This window comes from Capra hircus, chromosome 7 (assembly GCF_001704415.2).
Source record: "Capra hircus breed San Clemente chromosome 7, ASM170441v1, whole genome shotgun sequence".
NCBI lineage: Eukaryota > Metazoa > Chordata > Mammalia > Artiodactyla > Bovidae > Capra > Capra hircus.
Genome location: NC_030814.1, coordinates 68,382,583 through 68,399,817, shown reverse-complemented (window position 1 = coordinate 68,399,817; position 17,235 = coordinate 68,382,583). Strand labels below are relative to the sequence as shown.

Sequence of the window (17,235 nt, the reverse complement as noted above, 5' to 3'; positions counted from 1 at the left end):
AGGTCTTTTACTGAGGTTTTGTCTATTGCTCAGTTGGCTGTGAGGTCCAGATGGGAGTCATGGATAGACAGGGCTCTCAGTATGGTATGCATACTAGGGACTGCACGTTAGACGGAAATGTCTAAAATAATGCTCGCCAAAAACAGTATTAGCAAGGTAGTTTGAGATGACAAAAAAGACTCCCACTGATGTTTTAGTTCCCCAGTAGAATCCCAGATAGTTCCTGTCTAGTACATTCTTTAAGATTAGTAATAAAGTTTATGTGCATTTCAATCTGGTGTTTTTGGACTGCTTTTGGGTCAAGTCTTCATGCAAGCCTTTGATGAGATTTTCCATTTGCTGTAACTTTACAGCTTTCCTTGATGTATTCCCCATGGTTATTTTAAAATCAAGTGTCTTGGGGGCTTTTCTGTCCTATATAGAGTCCTATAAACACACCTTTGTGATCCTTCTCAATTGTTGACTGGCACTGATGAGTGATGGTTTCTTCCTTTAGTATGATCATATAATTGTGTCTGCTATCCATCCTGATGCTATATTTTTACCCTTTGCTCTGGCTATTGTTCCTTTAATTTTTATGTTCCTTTCACAGGGACTTGTTCCACATGTGATCGTAGATTTGCTGTGTCCATGGGAGGAACTATACTGTCAGAAATCTCATTTTTATCTGTTTTATATACATCCATCTCAATGCAAGTTTGTGCTTGAGCACAAGTAAATAAATAAATATTCTTGAGCCAATTGACATAAAATTGTTTTCTTGTGACCTCAGAGTCAAAAAGTAATAGTAAATTAAGAATATCTTCCTTGAATGAATGATGGTATAGTGTGACATAAGCTTTCCGTGGCTGGTTTTCCAAGAAATTGAAAGTTTTTCAACTTCTTGAATGATGGTGGGTCTACCTAGGTCTCAAAGGTAAAAACTAATTTCTTAAGGCAATCTATAATTGAAATCAACCTCAGGAAGTATTGGAAATAGTGGGCTATAACACAAAGAGATTTTATTAATTTGTGCTGATTTTTGTGTGGCCACATCGGGCTTTAAGCAACCCAACGTTTACCTTGTGTGTCCAGCTTTACCTATTACATCCATCTCTCATTTGTGTATCCCACAGAATTATGGAGTGGAGCAATTATTCCGTGTATGCTGACTTTGTCCTCTTGGGCTTGTTCAGCAACACACGTTTCCCCTGGCTTCTCTTTGCCCTTATCGTCTTGGTATTTGTCATCTCAATAGCCAGCAACACAATGATGATCATTCTCATCCACGTGGACTCCCGCCTCCACACTCCCATGTACTTCCTGCTCAGCCAGCTTTCCATCATGGATATCTTGTACATTTCCACTATTGTGCCCAAGATGCTGATTGACCAAATGGTAGACCAAAGGGCCATTTCGTTTGCAGGATGCACTGCCCAGCACTTTCTCTATCTGACCTTGGCAGGAGCCGAGTTCTTCCTTCTAGGACTCATGTCCTATGACCGCTATGTTGCCATCTGCAATCCTCTGCGCTATCCTGTCCTTATGAACCGCAAAGTCTGCTTGTTGATTGTGGTGGCAGCCTGGCTGGGAGGGTCCATAGATGGCTTCTTACTTACACCAGTCACCATGCAGTTCCCTTTCTGTGCTTCTCGGGAAATAAATCACTTCTTCTGTGAGGTACCTGCTCTTCTGAAGCTCTCCTGTATAGATACATCAGCCTATGAGACAGCCATGTATGTCTGCTGCATTATGATGCTCCTCATTCCTTTCTCTGTCATCTCAGCCTCTTACACAAGGATTCTCGTTACTGTTTACAGGATGAACGAGGCAGAGGGGAGAAAAAAGGCAGTGGCCACTTGCTCCTCACACATGGTAGTTGTCAGTCTCTTTTATGGGGCTGCCATGTACACCTATGTGCTACCTCACTCTTACCATACTCCTGAGCAGGACAAGGCTGTGTCTGCCTTCTACACTATCCTTACTCCCTTGCTCAACCCACTTATTTACAGTCTCAGGAACAAAGACGTCACAGGGGCCCTACAGAAAGCTCTGGGAAGGTGCTCATCCTCAGGAAGGTAACCACCTTCCAAAGAAACTGCATTTGCTGCTAGAGGTTTGAAGAAGAGGATATAGGACTTAATTGTCATCTTTGGATTGAAACATTGTCTGCCTGGAAATAGCAAGTCATCCACATGCCAGCAACTGTGAGGCATCCTGGGATTTAGAAAGCCTACAGTAGCATTTTGAAGATTTCATCATGTTTTGAAACATAAGAGGATTCTACAAAATGGTGTTGAATGAAACTGGAATAAAATAGGGGTTTCAGTAGACGGTTTCACCCATACGCTTTCGACAAATTTTGCATCCCACTGAACAGATGCTTTTTTCCGGCCATGGTCAGTCATGACAAAAGAAATGCTAATCTTTTGCTATTCCTCTAGCTTCTCATTACAGTTTCTTTTTAGACATCATACAAATTGACTACTTAAAAGACATCAATATGTCCAATATTATTTTGATTGTATTCAAATGCTATTTTAGTAATTAACTGAATTTTTTACAAATGATGGTTTTAGCCTTCCAAAACATTTAATTCAATCAAGCCAGTATTGGCAGTATCATTATTTTAAAAATTGGTTTGACTTTATGTAATTAATTTTTCAACTGAATTCTAATAACATGGCTAGTAGACACAATAGTAAACATCAATTTCTGGAAGAGACCAATACCTTTACTTTTTTTCCCATGAAGTTTTGCTAAAATAATCTCAGAATAATGGACCAATGTGCTTTTGAGACGGGTAAACATGGATGGCTTCTACATTTTCTATCCTTCCTAATGATATAATTTAATAGGAACATCCAGGGTAGTTTGAAATCATATCTTTTTCACTGTATTTAAATTGCCTGATGACCTAATATATTTCATTTTGAAAGATTTTCATTCAAAAGAATGGAACTCCTTTGAGAGTTAAATGTTGATTTATTCTTTTAAAAATTAATATATGCTACTCCTTATTTTTTATTTTATAATATTTTAATTTAGTTATAATTATTTTATTTAATAATTTAATTGCTTGAATAATTGTGGTTAACCAATAGTCTTCTGAAGCAGAGAAATTTATTTTTCATCATCTATTTTCTTTTCTACGCTTTTCCCTAGTTGACCAAACTCCTTCTATTTTGAGTCCTCAGTCTTTCTGTCTTTCTACCTTTGTATCTTCAAGTTTGCTTATCTTAGACTTAATTTTCTAAAAGGAAAACATTTTGCATTACAAAAATGAGAATGTAATTATGTGTAAGCTCATTTAAAATTTTATTAATATCAGAGTGGTCTGAAGATGTATAAGTCAGCTGGGAATTGACATATGTTTCAGAAAATCCAATGCTTCTACATCTTGGAAAAAAAGGAGGAACATGTTAGAGAACTTTCTAATGCATCTCACTTTTCTATGTTGCATTTCTATGTGTGTGAAAAATAATATTGTTTAGTATTCCTAAATGTAAAAATTTGTCCTATTTTCTCTCAATAACACCTATATTATAACCAGAAGTTGGAGTCAAATTTAAAGACTCCACTATTTTGTCCAAATTTCCTAGAAACCTTCAACCTTGTCTTTGGAATTTATTTTCTAACACTTGTGTCATGGAGAGAAGGATTCATGCCAAGATTGGAAATTTTGGCTTTTTATAATATAGGAATAGTGAATATGCTTTACAAATGGCTTCTGGATAGAAAAGAAATAGATTGGAAAAATTGTACTCACATTTAAAAAGATGCCTTGGTATTATAACACTTATTAAACTTTAACTACAGACTTGAAATTAATTTTTTCAACCTCTCTATGTCCGGTTGAACAAATTAATTTAATTTCTTGAAACCCTCTTTTTCAAAGTATTAAATTAGACCATTCTAACTTAATTCTTACCTCAGAGGAATTATTTTAAAAGAACACGATATAACTGGTGCAAAGCAACTTTAGCTTTGGAAGGTGCTATATGCCATGAGGTATTATTGTAACTGACACAACACTACAGAGAGGAGGCAGTGAAACCTGCTTTCTTCACCCATTTCTATACCAGAAGTGGTCTTGTCTCTTGACATTGTACTTAACATAGCATTTCCTCTTGCAGAGATGAGGTTACAGAGGTGATTAATGTCCTCTAACTCTAGCATAAGACCTTTATTAAAACATTCAGAAACTGTTTCAAGGACTGATGTTAGTCTGTCCACAGCACATACTTATGATAAAATGATAGCTTACAGTGAATGATGTCAGACGTGTGATCTCCGAAGAAGATTTAGCTTCAGGTTCAGGGACCAGGCTTGGTCACTCCAGAACTTTTGTGTAACACAGTTTTATTAAAGTGAAAAAGGACGAAGAAAACTTCTGACATAGCCATTAGAAGGAGGATGGAGTGTGCTCCCCTTGCTAGTCTTATCAAGGCCTTATATACTTTTACCAGACTGACTCCCACAACAGACACCTTAAATTAACAAGATTAGAACTAATAATAGAAAGATCTTAACAGACCCACTCTTGAAACAAATGTCTTAAGATAACAAGATTAGTCAGAAGATTCTTGTTAAAAAGAAGAAACATGTCCTTGAGTAAGATGCATTGTTATTATATGGTCTTTAGTACAGAGTTTAAGGGAAAACATACTCTTGAACCATTAGCTCTGGGCTTAAAGAAAAAGCATTTTATGTGACTAAGAGGAAAGAATGTAGAAAAAAAAAATTTGTCCTTTTCTCCTCCTTGAGAGCCCAGGGCCCCTTTCTCCTCCTGGAAGGCCCTGGACCCCTTTCTCCTTGAGGGCCTCTGATTCCTTATCAATCTACCTAAATTAACCCTCTCAAAAACAATGGTCATTGCCTCTAGTGTATCATGAGAGGATAGATATCCTAGCCTCACTTCACACTAAATTCTTCCTGACTTCAGAAGCTGAAGAAAACAAGCAAGACGACCCTATATGAAGAACGCTTCTTGGGAGGGAACTCTATAGCCACCTGTGTAGGGGTTGATCCCTATCTTTTTCCACATAGTGAATTAAAAGGGGCCAGAGAAAATTTGCTTTTCTTTTGTTAGGTAGTTAGAATAGGAGTCCAGAATGGCGGGGCTAAAAGACAAGGAAGGGAAAAGCCCACGGAAACAGAACAAAGGAAGGTCCGAGGACCAGAGTGAGGACCTCGGGTAGGACAAACAGCACTCCTGGCTAGCCCAGTTTACACAGGGCAGGCCCAGGGGAGGGGAAACAGACAAAAAGAGGAGCCAAAGGGCCGGGGCCCTCTCTTCTTTTCTCATCTTTGTTTCAGAATGCCCTCCCACCTTGAGGGTGTATTTTCCTGCTATTTTCTAAATAAAATTGAGCTGTAACACGGAGCTGTTAACACTGATCTGTCTAAGAGCTATAACACGGTCTGTTCAAAACCCAAGAGCTATAACACGATCTGTCCAAGAGCTGTGACGCGCCAAGGGCTTTAATGTCCATTGCTTCAAGTTTTTGTTGAGATGAGACAGAACCGAGGAGATTCCTCTTGCCTGACACTTTCCAGCTTAGAGACACTTATAGTTGTCACTCAGATGATATAAACTGAATGAATAAAATAAACGTCACATGTCTTACAATGCATTTGTTTACAACATCAGTCCAGTTTCCCCCCTCTACAGTAGTGTTAGCAAATCCTAGGCATATTTGGACATAGTAAGATCTTCTTTTCCTCAATTTTTGCTTTTCTTCTCCTTTTTTTCTATAAATTATTTATCTTCTCCAATTTATACCTCTCCCTCTTCCATTCCTAACAATTCTTACTTCCCAAACACATTCCTCTTTTTTTTCTCTCTCTCTCTCCCTTGCTCTTGCACTTTATCTACTCCCAATTTTTTGTTTTATTGACTATGCTCCAGCTTTCATTGCTCTTGGTAGTGATGCTGTTCTTCTCTAGTGAATCATGGGATTTTAATTATTCTAGATTACTAGGATAACTAGGGGCTTGGGGATTTCAGGGACTTTTAAAATGGGCTTCTGAAGTGTGCTGGCAATAAAATGAAAGAGAAGATGAGGTTTTAATATAAAGAGAATTTTAATAGAAACTACTTAACATAGATGTGTTTGTCTTGGTTAGATGTACTTAACTGTAGCCAGAAGGTTTGCATAATGGAAAATGTAGACAAATCTAATAGTACTTTCTTAATTGTGTGCTCAATAGGCCTCTTTGGTTCTGCTATTTCAACATAATTTTTAGTCTAAGAGTTCAAAAAAGGATACATGTATATGTATTCAATATTACTGAATCACTTTTTTGAATCACTGAAATTAACACAATGTTGTTATTCAACTATGATCCATTATAAAATGAAAATGTAAATAAAAAAAGAAAGTTATAGTCTGAAGAAATTAAAAAGTAAAATAAAATAGATGGATTTTCCCCAGCATTGAGAATCTACTATTCCACAGTGAGTAAGGTAAATTTAGAGAAAGTTGTTTGCATCTCTAAGCAGAGAAGCAGAGACCTCATTCTCAGCCTGATTGGGCATTCTTTCTGTCTTACATGCTTGATCCTTCATGTGTGCTCTGGGTAAGTTAAGTCATCTGCTTATGACTGCTTCTTTGATATTTGCATCAACATTTTTTTACTTAGAGTATAGACTTATATTTTAGTAACTCCCAGTCTTTGTTTAGAGATATCACAGAGCATATTCCATAATCTCAAGAGAAATAGAAATACTCTAAACATTATTTTCTTCACTGTCTTATTTGTAAACAATAGATAATATTGTCTATTTTGGTTATAGTGAGGGATTATTTCAGATGAAGTAAACATAATAAAGTAATGAGAATTAAAAAGGAAAAGAAGGAAACGTTACTTGAATTCTGCATCATAGAAAATTTGAGTCTGAAGTAACCTTAGAGGTGATTATGCCACACCTTTTCATTTAATAGATGGAAAAACAAACCCTGAGAACAGAATTCCATTCCCAAAGACATATGGGAAATGGTAGAACTGCGGTTGCAATGGAGGAATCCTTATTCTAGTTTCATGGATATTTAGCATATCTTCTAAGGCTTTGTATTTAATCATTGTCACCAGAAGATGGGTGAATTACGTGATTTATGAGTCATTGTTTAGATTAAATATTCTGGCAGGTTTGGAATTTTTCCCCCCAGATCTCTCAGTGTCTTCACACTTTTTTCTTTATGTATGAAGTTCCAGTTAGGTAACCTGATATGTGCCTCTGTCTTTCAAGAACATCAGCAGAGAAATAAACGCTTTAGAAATTTAGAAAGAGCTTCCTAAAAATATATTAATTTAGATCTTATCATGATAAATACTGGAATTTTGTCCAAGAATTCACTCTAAATGCCAGGTAGCACTTTAGAATGGGGTGGGCAAACAAAATTATCTGAGATTAAACAAAACATCTAGAATTTAAGAGAACATGTGTATACCTGTGGCAGATTCATGTTGATGTATGGCAAAACCAATACAATATTGTAAAGTAATTAGCCCCCAATTAAAATAAATAAATTTATATTTTAAAAATAAAAAAAGAATTACTATCTTATAATATAGGTCTATTAAGGATTGTTACTAGAAAAGGCTAAAGGAGATGAAGGGTATTAGTAGGAAAAGAGCTAAAAGAGAAAGATGAGCAAGAAAAAAGAAAGAAAACCTTGAGATGTTACAAAATATCTATCATATATAAATAATTTAGACTCTGATACTTTACCAACACAAATTGTCATGTTCAGAAGCTGTGTTATTTTCCTTTGTAAACTTGGTAATAATAATAGAAGACCAACTTGTTAGAACAGCACTTCTCAACCATTTTCCTGACATGGACATTAAAAAAAAAAAAAAGGTAGTCATTGGGGTAAATTAAGGTGGCTGTTGACTGCCAAATCAATTTCCTGGTGGCTATACCTGCTCAGGTATTATCAGACCCATTTAGCGTTGAGGATATCAATGCTGCTGCTGCTGCTGCTGCTGCTAAGTCGCTTCAGTCATGTCCAACTCTGTAAAACCCCATGGACAGCAGCTCACCGGGTGCCTCTGTCCACAGGATTCTCCAGGCAAGAATACTGGAGTGGCTTGCCACTTCCTTCTCCAGGGATATCAATGCTGCTGCTGCTAAGTCGCATCAGTCGTGTCCAACTCTGTGGAACCCCATAGACGGCAGCCCACCAGGCTCCCCCTCCCTGGGATTCTCCAGGCAAGAACACTAGAGTGGGCTGCCAGTTCCTTCTCCAATGCATGAAAGTGAAAAGTGAAAGTGAAGTCGCTCAGTCATGTCCGACTCTTAACGACCCCATGGACTGCAGCCTACCAGGCTCCTCCTCCGTCCATGGGATTTTCCAGGCAAGAGTACTGGACTGGGGTGCCATCGCCTTCTCCGGGAGACATCAATACCTGGTTGTAATACCTGGTTGTAAACCACTGGTGGCTCTGTATTGAGCTACATCACACTGGAAGGAAAAGGATATTCAAATAATTCTATTTCTAATTGAAGGACTTTTATATTTTTTGATAAATGATATAAACTATTCTTTAAGAAGCATTAGCTAGTTATTGAATAGCATTCTAAATGGCTGGAAAATTTTACCACATGTGATAAATCTAGCCCTGGTAAATTAAAAAAAAAAATTGAAATCATTCCAAGCATCTTTTCTGACCACAATGCAGTAAGATTAGATCTCAATCACAGGAGAGAAACCAGTAAAAATTCCAACATATGGAGGCTGAACAACATGCTGCTGAATAACCAACAAATCATGAAAGAAATCAAAAAAGAAATCAAAATATGCATAGAAATGAATTAAAATGAAAACACAACAACCCCAAACCTGTGCGACACTGTAAAAGCAGTGCCAAGGGGAAGGTTCATAGCAATACAGGCATACCTCAAGAAACAAGAAAAAAGTCAAATAAATAACCTAACTCTACACCTAAAGCAACTAGAAAAGGATGAAGTGAAGAACCCCAGGGTTAGTAGAAGGAAAGAAATCTTAAAAATTAGGGCAGAAACAAATGTAAAAGAAACAAAAGAGACCATAGCAAAAATCAACAAGCCAAAAGGTGGTTCTTTGAGAGGATAAATAAAATTGATAAAACATTAGCCAGATTCATCAAGAAACAAAGGGAGAAAAATCAAATCAATAAAATTAGAAATGAAAATGGGAGATCATAACAGAAGTTTTAACTTTAGAATGACCTTTACTTTCATCTCTACATTACATGCTTTTTTTTATTCTTAAGAGATGCCAGGGTTAGATAAGTAGTTTTATGAAAAAAATCTCAAGAAGCAATTATAACTTTTGCTTTGGAAAAGAATAGACTCTGGTAAGAGGATTGGACTTTGGCTGATCTTCCTCTTATGCACAAGGTGAGCCCAGTAAATATAGATTAATTACTAACCTAGGGATTTCTCCTGCAAGATGCTGAAATCTAATATTAATTAAATGCTTACTTTTATCTTAGCCCCACCTTCATATCCAAGTATTTTAAAAGGCTGCCATTTCAATGTTGCCTAACTAAGGTCTGGACTCAATTGCTCTGAGGTAAGAGTTAATAGTTTCATGGAAACCAAATAGAACATTTCCCATACACTATGATGTTTTCTTTAGGCGTCACTCTAAGACTATTAGAAACTATCTGCAGGTTTAAGAAGGATAAATTTGTACATTCAGTTCTCAGAAAAGGGATACTTTAGCATGAAATAGGAAACGTAGGGGAATCTAGTATTAGTTTATGGGTGCTTGAATGAATTTACTAAAGAGAGAAAGAGCATGAAAAAAAAGCTGATGGTTGAAAGATCTAGCTTAGTATTCATGATGAGTAATTTTTAGACTTTAATGTCTAAGGTATGTATTACTAATGAAAAGTATGGATTGCCCTCTGAATATGTTTTCCTTTTTTTTCCCCCTCTGAATATTTTTAAGGCAAGAGTTAACCCTTTTGTATGGAAAAAGGTGTGGGTAGAGGTTTTTGCATCCTTAGAGGGAGATTAAAATATATTGAATTATTTCTTTTTATTATTATTATTTTCTAAGCTCCCTTCTCCCTTCTTTACTCCATAGGCATGTTCATATGTTCTCATAGTGCTCAAAAGATAAAATCTATTTTTTTTAATAGACAAGCAGCATTTCTTAAAGAAATTCCCTTAAAAGATTTTACCATGGTCCTATCAGAGACCACTGGACTGAATCACAGAAGCAGAATAGGATTGTGTCTACATGTCAGAAACTTAGATCGCATCATGCAATAATGAGCATGTTACATTTAGAGCTGAAGGTATCAGGTTTTTATGTTCCTCTGTCATTTCTGATCTCATGCAGTTGTTTCTTTCCTCTAATTCTTTACTCCCCTATAGCACTAGCAGAGTAGAGAGTAGATGTCCCTTGTGCCTGATCCTTTGATTTCTGTTTCCCTCTGCACAAACTGACACCACTACTCAGAAGGATGTATCTCTATTAATCAAAATAAGTAGCTGTCCTGGCATCTGACAGCTTTAAATTTAGACCCTTCATGCAATATTCCAGGAAGCCAGCTGTACTTATTGTTTCCAGACCACTGACCACACCTTTCAGTCAGTTCAGTTCAGTCACTCAGTTGTGTCCAACTCTTTTGAGACCCCATGGACTGCAGCACGCCAGGCTTCCTTGTCCATCACCAACTCCTGGAGCATACTCAAACTCATGTCCATCGAGTCAGTGGTCACATCCAGCCATCTCAAACCTCGTCGTCCCCTTCTCCTTCTGCCTTCAATCTTTCCCAGCATCAGGGTATACCCTTAACAGTATGCTTTAGGTAAGTTGGCACCTGGTATTAAAACTAACACTTTATGATTAACTATATGTACATATTTAAATCTTCTGTATCTTACGATGTTTTGACATCTTAACATTTCTAGCTGCGGAGAGACTGCCCCTCCCTGGACTAGTCAGTTATTAGAGATAGCAAAAGTCTCAGCACGTCTTTGATATGAAAACTAAACTATCTGGAATCAGACCTTCTCCTTGTCAATTGTACATACAGTGAATCAGAAAGGATTGGTCCAAGACCTCCTTATCTTCGGTAGTCCTTCTCCCTGATTTCACTTGAAGGCCTCTTTTTACAAGATGTTGCAAGGATCTGGACTGTGTCCAGACTTCTGTGGCTTCTCTCAGAATAATTTCAGGCTTATTGTCCTGAAACATTCCGCTTCTACCAGCTAGCACCTTGCACAGGAACCCTCTTTCATCTCCTTACCTTTACTCTCCACATGGCATATCAGAGAAAAAATCAAGGCCTCTTGCAAAACTTACCCATCCTTCCCCATGGCAGAGATCCAGAGTCTCCACTACAGCGCTCTTCTTACCTTGGCTGGATCTTTCCATACCCTAGCCTCTGCCATACCAGGTGGGTTATGTATCTATACTAGATGATGTTATTTATGTCAGTTCTGGAGGTGGGGTATTCTCTGTCTTGAACAAAAGAGCCTGAACCTGGAGCCATGCAGATACAAGGTTTCATTTTTTTCTTCTAATTTTTAGAAGGATTGTAATTAAAGAAGGAAATGGTAGAAAACTTGAGACTAGGGAATAATGATGATAGTGGTAGAAAGGTTACCTAATGGGGAATGGAATCCAGTATCTTGTATGTGAAAATCAAATCACGCATTACATTAAAAAGTAGTCAGTAGTGTTAACGCTAATGTTAAAATTAGATACTGGGAACTGATGCAAATAGATTAAGTCATGACATGTCATTGTGCTCACAATGTAGATGTTGCCATGTCAAATATTCCACAGTGCAATGCTAAATACATATTTTGATAGTGTGTCACATTAGTTTTATATATTTGATTCACTGACAAATGTAACACATACACCTTTGTGCTAAGCCTCTTAGTATGCTATTCCTCTAACAGGATCTATTCCCTACTCTTAAATATTCTCTCTCTTACACACACACACACACACACACACACACACACACACACATACACAGAGAAGCAGCTTGGATCCAAATTGAGGTTCTTTTATTCACTGAAACTCTGATTGTTTTAGAAATAAAGTTAGTTGACAACATATCTTTCTGCTCCTTCAGTTTTATTAATATATTTTAACATTCTAGGATCTACTCTAAGAAAGGATCTGGAGTTTGAAAAATTTACATTCCTTAATCAAAGAGTTCTGAGGCAATGAGAATGATTTACCATTTTGAATATTCTGTAGACTCCAATCTGAGTGTATGTGTGAAATAAATTTCTCTGACCCATATTTGATTGCAAAGCAGCTTTTCCTTAGGCAATTTTCAGATTATTTGGCTGTCTCAGTTTTTCAGTGTATTTTCAAAGTGATGATTAAGAGTGGATTTGATACTGTGAGTAGTGCACCTAGAATCTACAATGCGTTTAAGTGGAAAAAAAAGGATTGTTGGTCAAGATAAAGTTATTGTCTGCCTGCATGAATATTTTTATCCCAACCAGTTATTGCAGAGCTCCATAAACACAGTTTTAATTCTAATATCTTGAATTTAATTTCTGTGTCTATGATTCAGAGCTGTGGCTTTCACAAGTAAATCTTTCACATATTTAAAAAGGCAGAAGTAGCTGACTTTTATCTAACTTATTGAAAGCTGATATTTGATATTTAGCTAAGGTTTATGCTGGTTTACCCAGGCATTTGTTTTTCTCCTTCTCAGTTGAAAAGGTATATTAAAGTTTCAATACAGGCTAACATAAAATTGCTTTTTACTTTCTTCCTCTGAAATTTTGCTCATTTACCTAGTCTATAGTGTAATTACATCTTTAATGAACACTCAGAAAAAGTCTTAGTATTGTTCCTAATAGTTCTGCTTCAGCATAAAGATTAATTCATTCTTAATACCTCAAAGACTATATATTTATTTAAAAATCCAGATAAAGTATTAGTAACTAGTATATTTTATAGAAATATACTTCTTCAGTAATTCTGTAACTAAAATGAAGAGATGTACACTACAGAAATGTATACTATAAAACAATGGTAATAATAAAATGTTCTTGAATATATCTAAGAAGTGCACTTTTACATCTCTCAAGAATAAAACATACAAGAGTTCATTCCATCTAATTCAACTGAGTTTTTTTCCTCTAAATTCAGGAATCTCATTTCCATCTAGAGTTGCCTTTACTTATAAACATAGAGGATAGATAACAATGTAGGAATATAATTGTTAAGGAATTAAAAATAAAAAGCAAAGCAAGTAGTAATGAATTCCTAGGACAATATAAAATTTTCATAATTTCAGAATGTCAGAAAAACTGTTAATGTTTGGCTGAACAATAAATAATTAAAAAGTTGCTTAGGTCACTATGAAATGATATGAGGCCATTCTAAGTCATAAAATCTCAGTCCACTCAGTGGTGTCAATCAGAAAGACCACAATGATGAAGAATCCAAAGCCTTGCTTGCAGAATACATTTAAGGTGGTACTCATTTGATATTTATGACCCTAAATTATTCTGTGAGAAAAAAAAATGGATCCAAGTACTTAAAATGACCTGTGCCTAAAACACGAACTTCCTTGGCAAAAAAACATCTAACCATACGCCACAGATATTGACCATTAATTAAAGTTAGTAGTACTGCCTTGTTAATTCCTGATGTTCCAACCATTCACAAAGCAGCTTAATTATAATAGCAGCCAAATTATCTAAATTTATTGGCTTCATGCTTATTTTTTATCAGTTTATGAAATCACAAATGGATGTCCATGATGTTAACAATGCAATATTAAATGGCAGAGTGCAATTTAAATTTAATCTACCCATACATATTGATTGCAAGGCAATATGAAGGGTAAGGCACAGTTATCAAACTGAAGAAATTTTCATTCTAAAATAAGATTATAAAATATATACAGAAGATAGTTCAAAATAAAAATAAAGAAAAATTTGAAAACAATACTGTATAAATTATTACATTTATATCTTATATCAGCCTACAGAGATATTGACCTATGATAACTTTTCACAAGTGATGAAACTGAGTTAGTTTATAGATTAATTTTTCTGTCCAATGTTACATAGACAATTAATGCCAAAACTGGGATTCAACATGATTCTGAACTGATGTTCTTTCCTTTATCTCACTCTGCTTCTGACATACTATCCATGGTAGGCCTTCCCTAAATTTTGGATTATTAATTAACCTAACAACTTCCTGTCTTTGCAGTTCTGGGAGCTATTATGTGATGTAAACATGGAGATGATTCTTCAAAATTCCACTGACTTCATCCTCTTGGGCCTCATCACACATCCCACATTCCCTGGGTTTATCTTTGCAGTCGTCTTCTCCATCTTTCTGGTGGCTGTAACAGCCAACATGGTCATGATTCTGCTCATTCACACAGACTCCCACCTCCACACGCCCATGTACTTCCTGCTTAGCCAACTGTCCATCATGGACACTGTCTACATCTGCATCACTGTCCCCAAGATGTTGCAAGACCTCTTGTCCAAGGGAAAGACCATCTCGTTTCTGGGCTGTGCACTTCAGATTTTCCTCTACCTGACCCTGATTGGAGGGGAATTCTTCTTGCTGGGCCTCATGGCCTATGACAGGTATGTGGCTGTGTGCAACCCTCTTCGATATCCTCTCCTCATGAACCGCAGGATTTGCTTGTTTATGGTGGTGGGTTCCTGGGTTGGTGGCTCCTTGGATGGGTTCATGCTGACTCCCTTTACCATGAGCTTCCCTTACTGTGGGTCCCGAGAGATCAATCACTTTTTCTGTGAGATCCCAGCAGTACTGAAGCTGTCCTGTATTGACGCATCACTCTACCAGACCCTGATGTATGCCTGCTGCGTGCTGATGCTGCTCATCCCTATATCCATCATCTCTGTTTCCTATACACGCATCCTGCTCACAGTGCATCGGATGAACTCTGCTGAGGGCCGGCGCAAAGCCTTTGCTACCTGTTCATCCCATATTGTGGTGGTGATCATTTTCTATGGGGCAGCCTTCTACACCAATGTGCTGCCCCAATCATATCACACAACAGAGAAAGACAAGGTTGTGTCTGCCTTCTACACCATACTCACTCCAATGCTCAACCCGCTCATCTACAGCTTGAGAAATAAAGATGTGGCTACAGCTCTAAGGAGAATACAGGGGAGATGTACATACTCCCAGAAAGTCAGAGCAGGAGATGTATCCAAGAAATACTAGAAGGAGCTGGGTACAAACTTTCTTGGTATTGTGGCTACTGGCACACAGTAATTCTAGAAAATATGTTGTTGGTTCCGAAAAATATTCACTATCATTTTCACAATCCTGAGTTATACCAGGCAAAATAATTCTTTTGACACCAACACTTAAGAACTATAGCTGAACACAGTCAGTATCTCAGCAACAGCCAACTCACTTGTCTGAATTCACTGACAGACATCTCTCAGAGAGCATTTTCTTCAGGTAGCATTATAAATCATTCCAGTCAGTCCAAACATCCCTTTGAAAGTCCTGAATGGATATTTTTTATGTTATATATTTTCATGTGTCTTTTGTGTCTGTATTTCTGACAAACTTTTGAATAGAAAATGCGAGGAATAATTTTCATGTCCTTGTTGATTTAAAATCAAATGTTCAGTACAAATTAAATATTTTCTGATGACTATAGTCTATGTGGCACCTCTTTTTAGAAAACTTTTGTAACGATAATTCAATTGGGTTTGGGGTTCAGTATTCTTTGTTATATTTTATAAATGTCTGTGTTCTCTAATCTCTAAATTTAAACTGTTATCAAAACTATATTCATATAGAGTTCATTATGTGTCTGGAAATCATTAAATATTTCTGATTGATTAGATTTGAATTCTATTATTATTGATAGACATTGCTATAATCCTGTAGTAACTTCCATTTATTCCCTAATAAAATGACTTATGAAACAAAACATAGATAAACCAAGATCTTTTGTTAGTTAAAACAGCTCCCTTGGTCAATTTTCCTATTGTGAAAGTTTTCATCTAGTAGACTGGTACTATTTTCTCTATTAATTATCTTTTGCTTATTTGAGAAGTTTAATATATACAGGATCCTGATACAATAGAATGTTTATTTTAAAACACCACAGTCACTAAGAACTGTCCATCCATTTACCTACTTAATTTTAACTTCCTTCTTATGTGTAAGGCACTAAAATATGACAAATAAATTTTTATTCACCTGGTGTTTATTTTGTTTTGCAATCAAAAGCTTAGAATGTGCTGGGATCATTTTTGGGTGATTTTGTAATTGACAAAGATTAAGAATAGGTTACTGTATGTCATTGTTAGTGCCAATGCAAAGTGAAAACTGTATCCTTCATAGATGTTCATGTAAGTAAATCTCATCTCATTAATATGCTAATCCAGGGTTTATTTTGCCTTGGAAGATTCCCCCAAATTTGATCTTATGCTGAAACAAATAAACAAATAGAAAAGAGATGGAAGAAAGGCTTAAATGGATGAATCTCTTAAGTAGAAAAACTAATAAAACACTAATGAAAGAAATCAAAGATGATAGAGATGAACAAATTACTATATTCTTGGATTGAAAGAATCAATATATTGAATGAAACTTCAGTTCAGTTCAGTCGCTCAGTCGTGTCCGACTCTTTGCGACCCCATGAATCGCAGCACACCAGGCCGGCTGTCCATCACCATCTCCCGGAGTTCACGCAAACTTACATCCATCCAGTCGGTGATGCCATCCAGCCATCTCATCCTCTGTCGTCCCCTTCTCCTCCTGCCCCCAATTCCTCCCAGCATCAGAGTCTTTTCCAATGAGCCAACTCTTCGCATGAGGTGGCCAAAGTACTGGAGTTTCAGCTTCAGCATCAGACCTTCCAAAGAAATCCCAGGGCTGATCTCCTTCAGAATGGACTGGTTGGATCTCCTTGCAAGCCAAGGGACTCTCAAGACTCTTCTCCAACACCACACTTCAAAAGCATCAATTCTTCAGTGCTCAGCTTTCTTCACAGTCCAACTCTCACATCCATACATGACCACAGGAAAAACCATAGCCTTGACTAGACAGATCTTTGTTGGCAAAGTAATGTCTCTGCTTTTGAATATGCTATCTAGGTTGGTCATAACTTTCCTTCCAAGGAGTAAGCTTCTTTTAATTTCATGGCTGCAATCACAATCTGCAGTGATTTTGGAGCCCCAAAAAATAAAGTCTGACACTGTTTCCACTGTTTCCCCATCTGTTTCCCATGAAGTGATGGGACCAGATGCCATGATCT

At 36.8% G+C, this 17,235-nt stretch overlaps 2 protein-coding genes across 2 annotated transcripts; both read left to right on the top strand.

Annotated features, from left to right (window-relative positions):
• Positions 1,120-2,066, top strand: LOC102175118 (olfactory receptor 2T27). The gene has a single exon (XM_005682861.2). It carries the CDS (start codon positions 1,120-1,122, stop codon positions 2,059-2,061), a length of 942 nt encoding a protein of 313 aa, XP_005682918.2. The 3' UTR covers positions 2,062-2,066.
• Positions 14,199-15,179, top strand: LOC102176788 (olfactory receptor 2T2). The gene has a single exon (XM_005682866.2). It carries the CDS (start codon positions 14,211-14,213, stop codon positions 15,177-15,179), a length of 969 nt encoding a protein of 322 aa, XP_005682923.2. The 5' UTR covers positions 14,199-14,210.

Bases quoted from the DNA above. Each gene is read 5' to 3' on its own strand.
- LOC102176788 (XM_005682866.2), top strand. From the start codon at position 14,211: ATGGAGATGATTCTTCAAAATTCCACTGACTTCATCCTCTTGGGCCTC.
- LOC102175118 (XM_005682861.2), top strand. From the start codon at position 1,120: ATGGAGTGGAGCAATTATTCCGTGTATGCTGACTTTGTCCTCTTGGGC.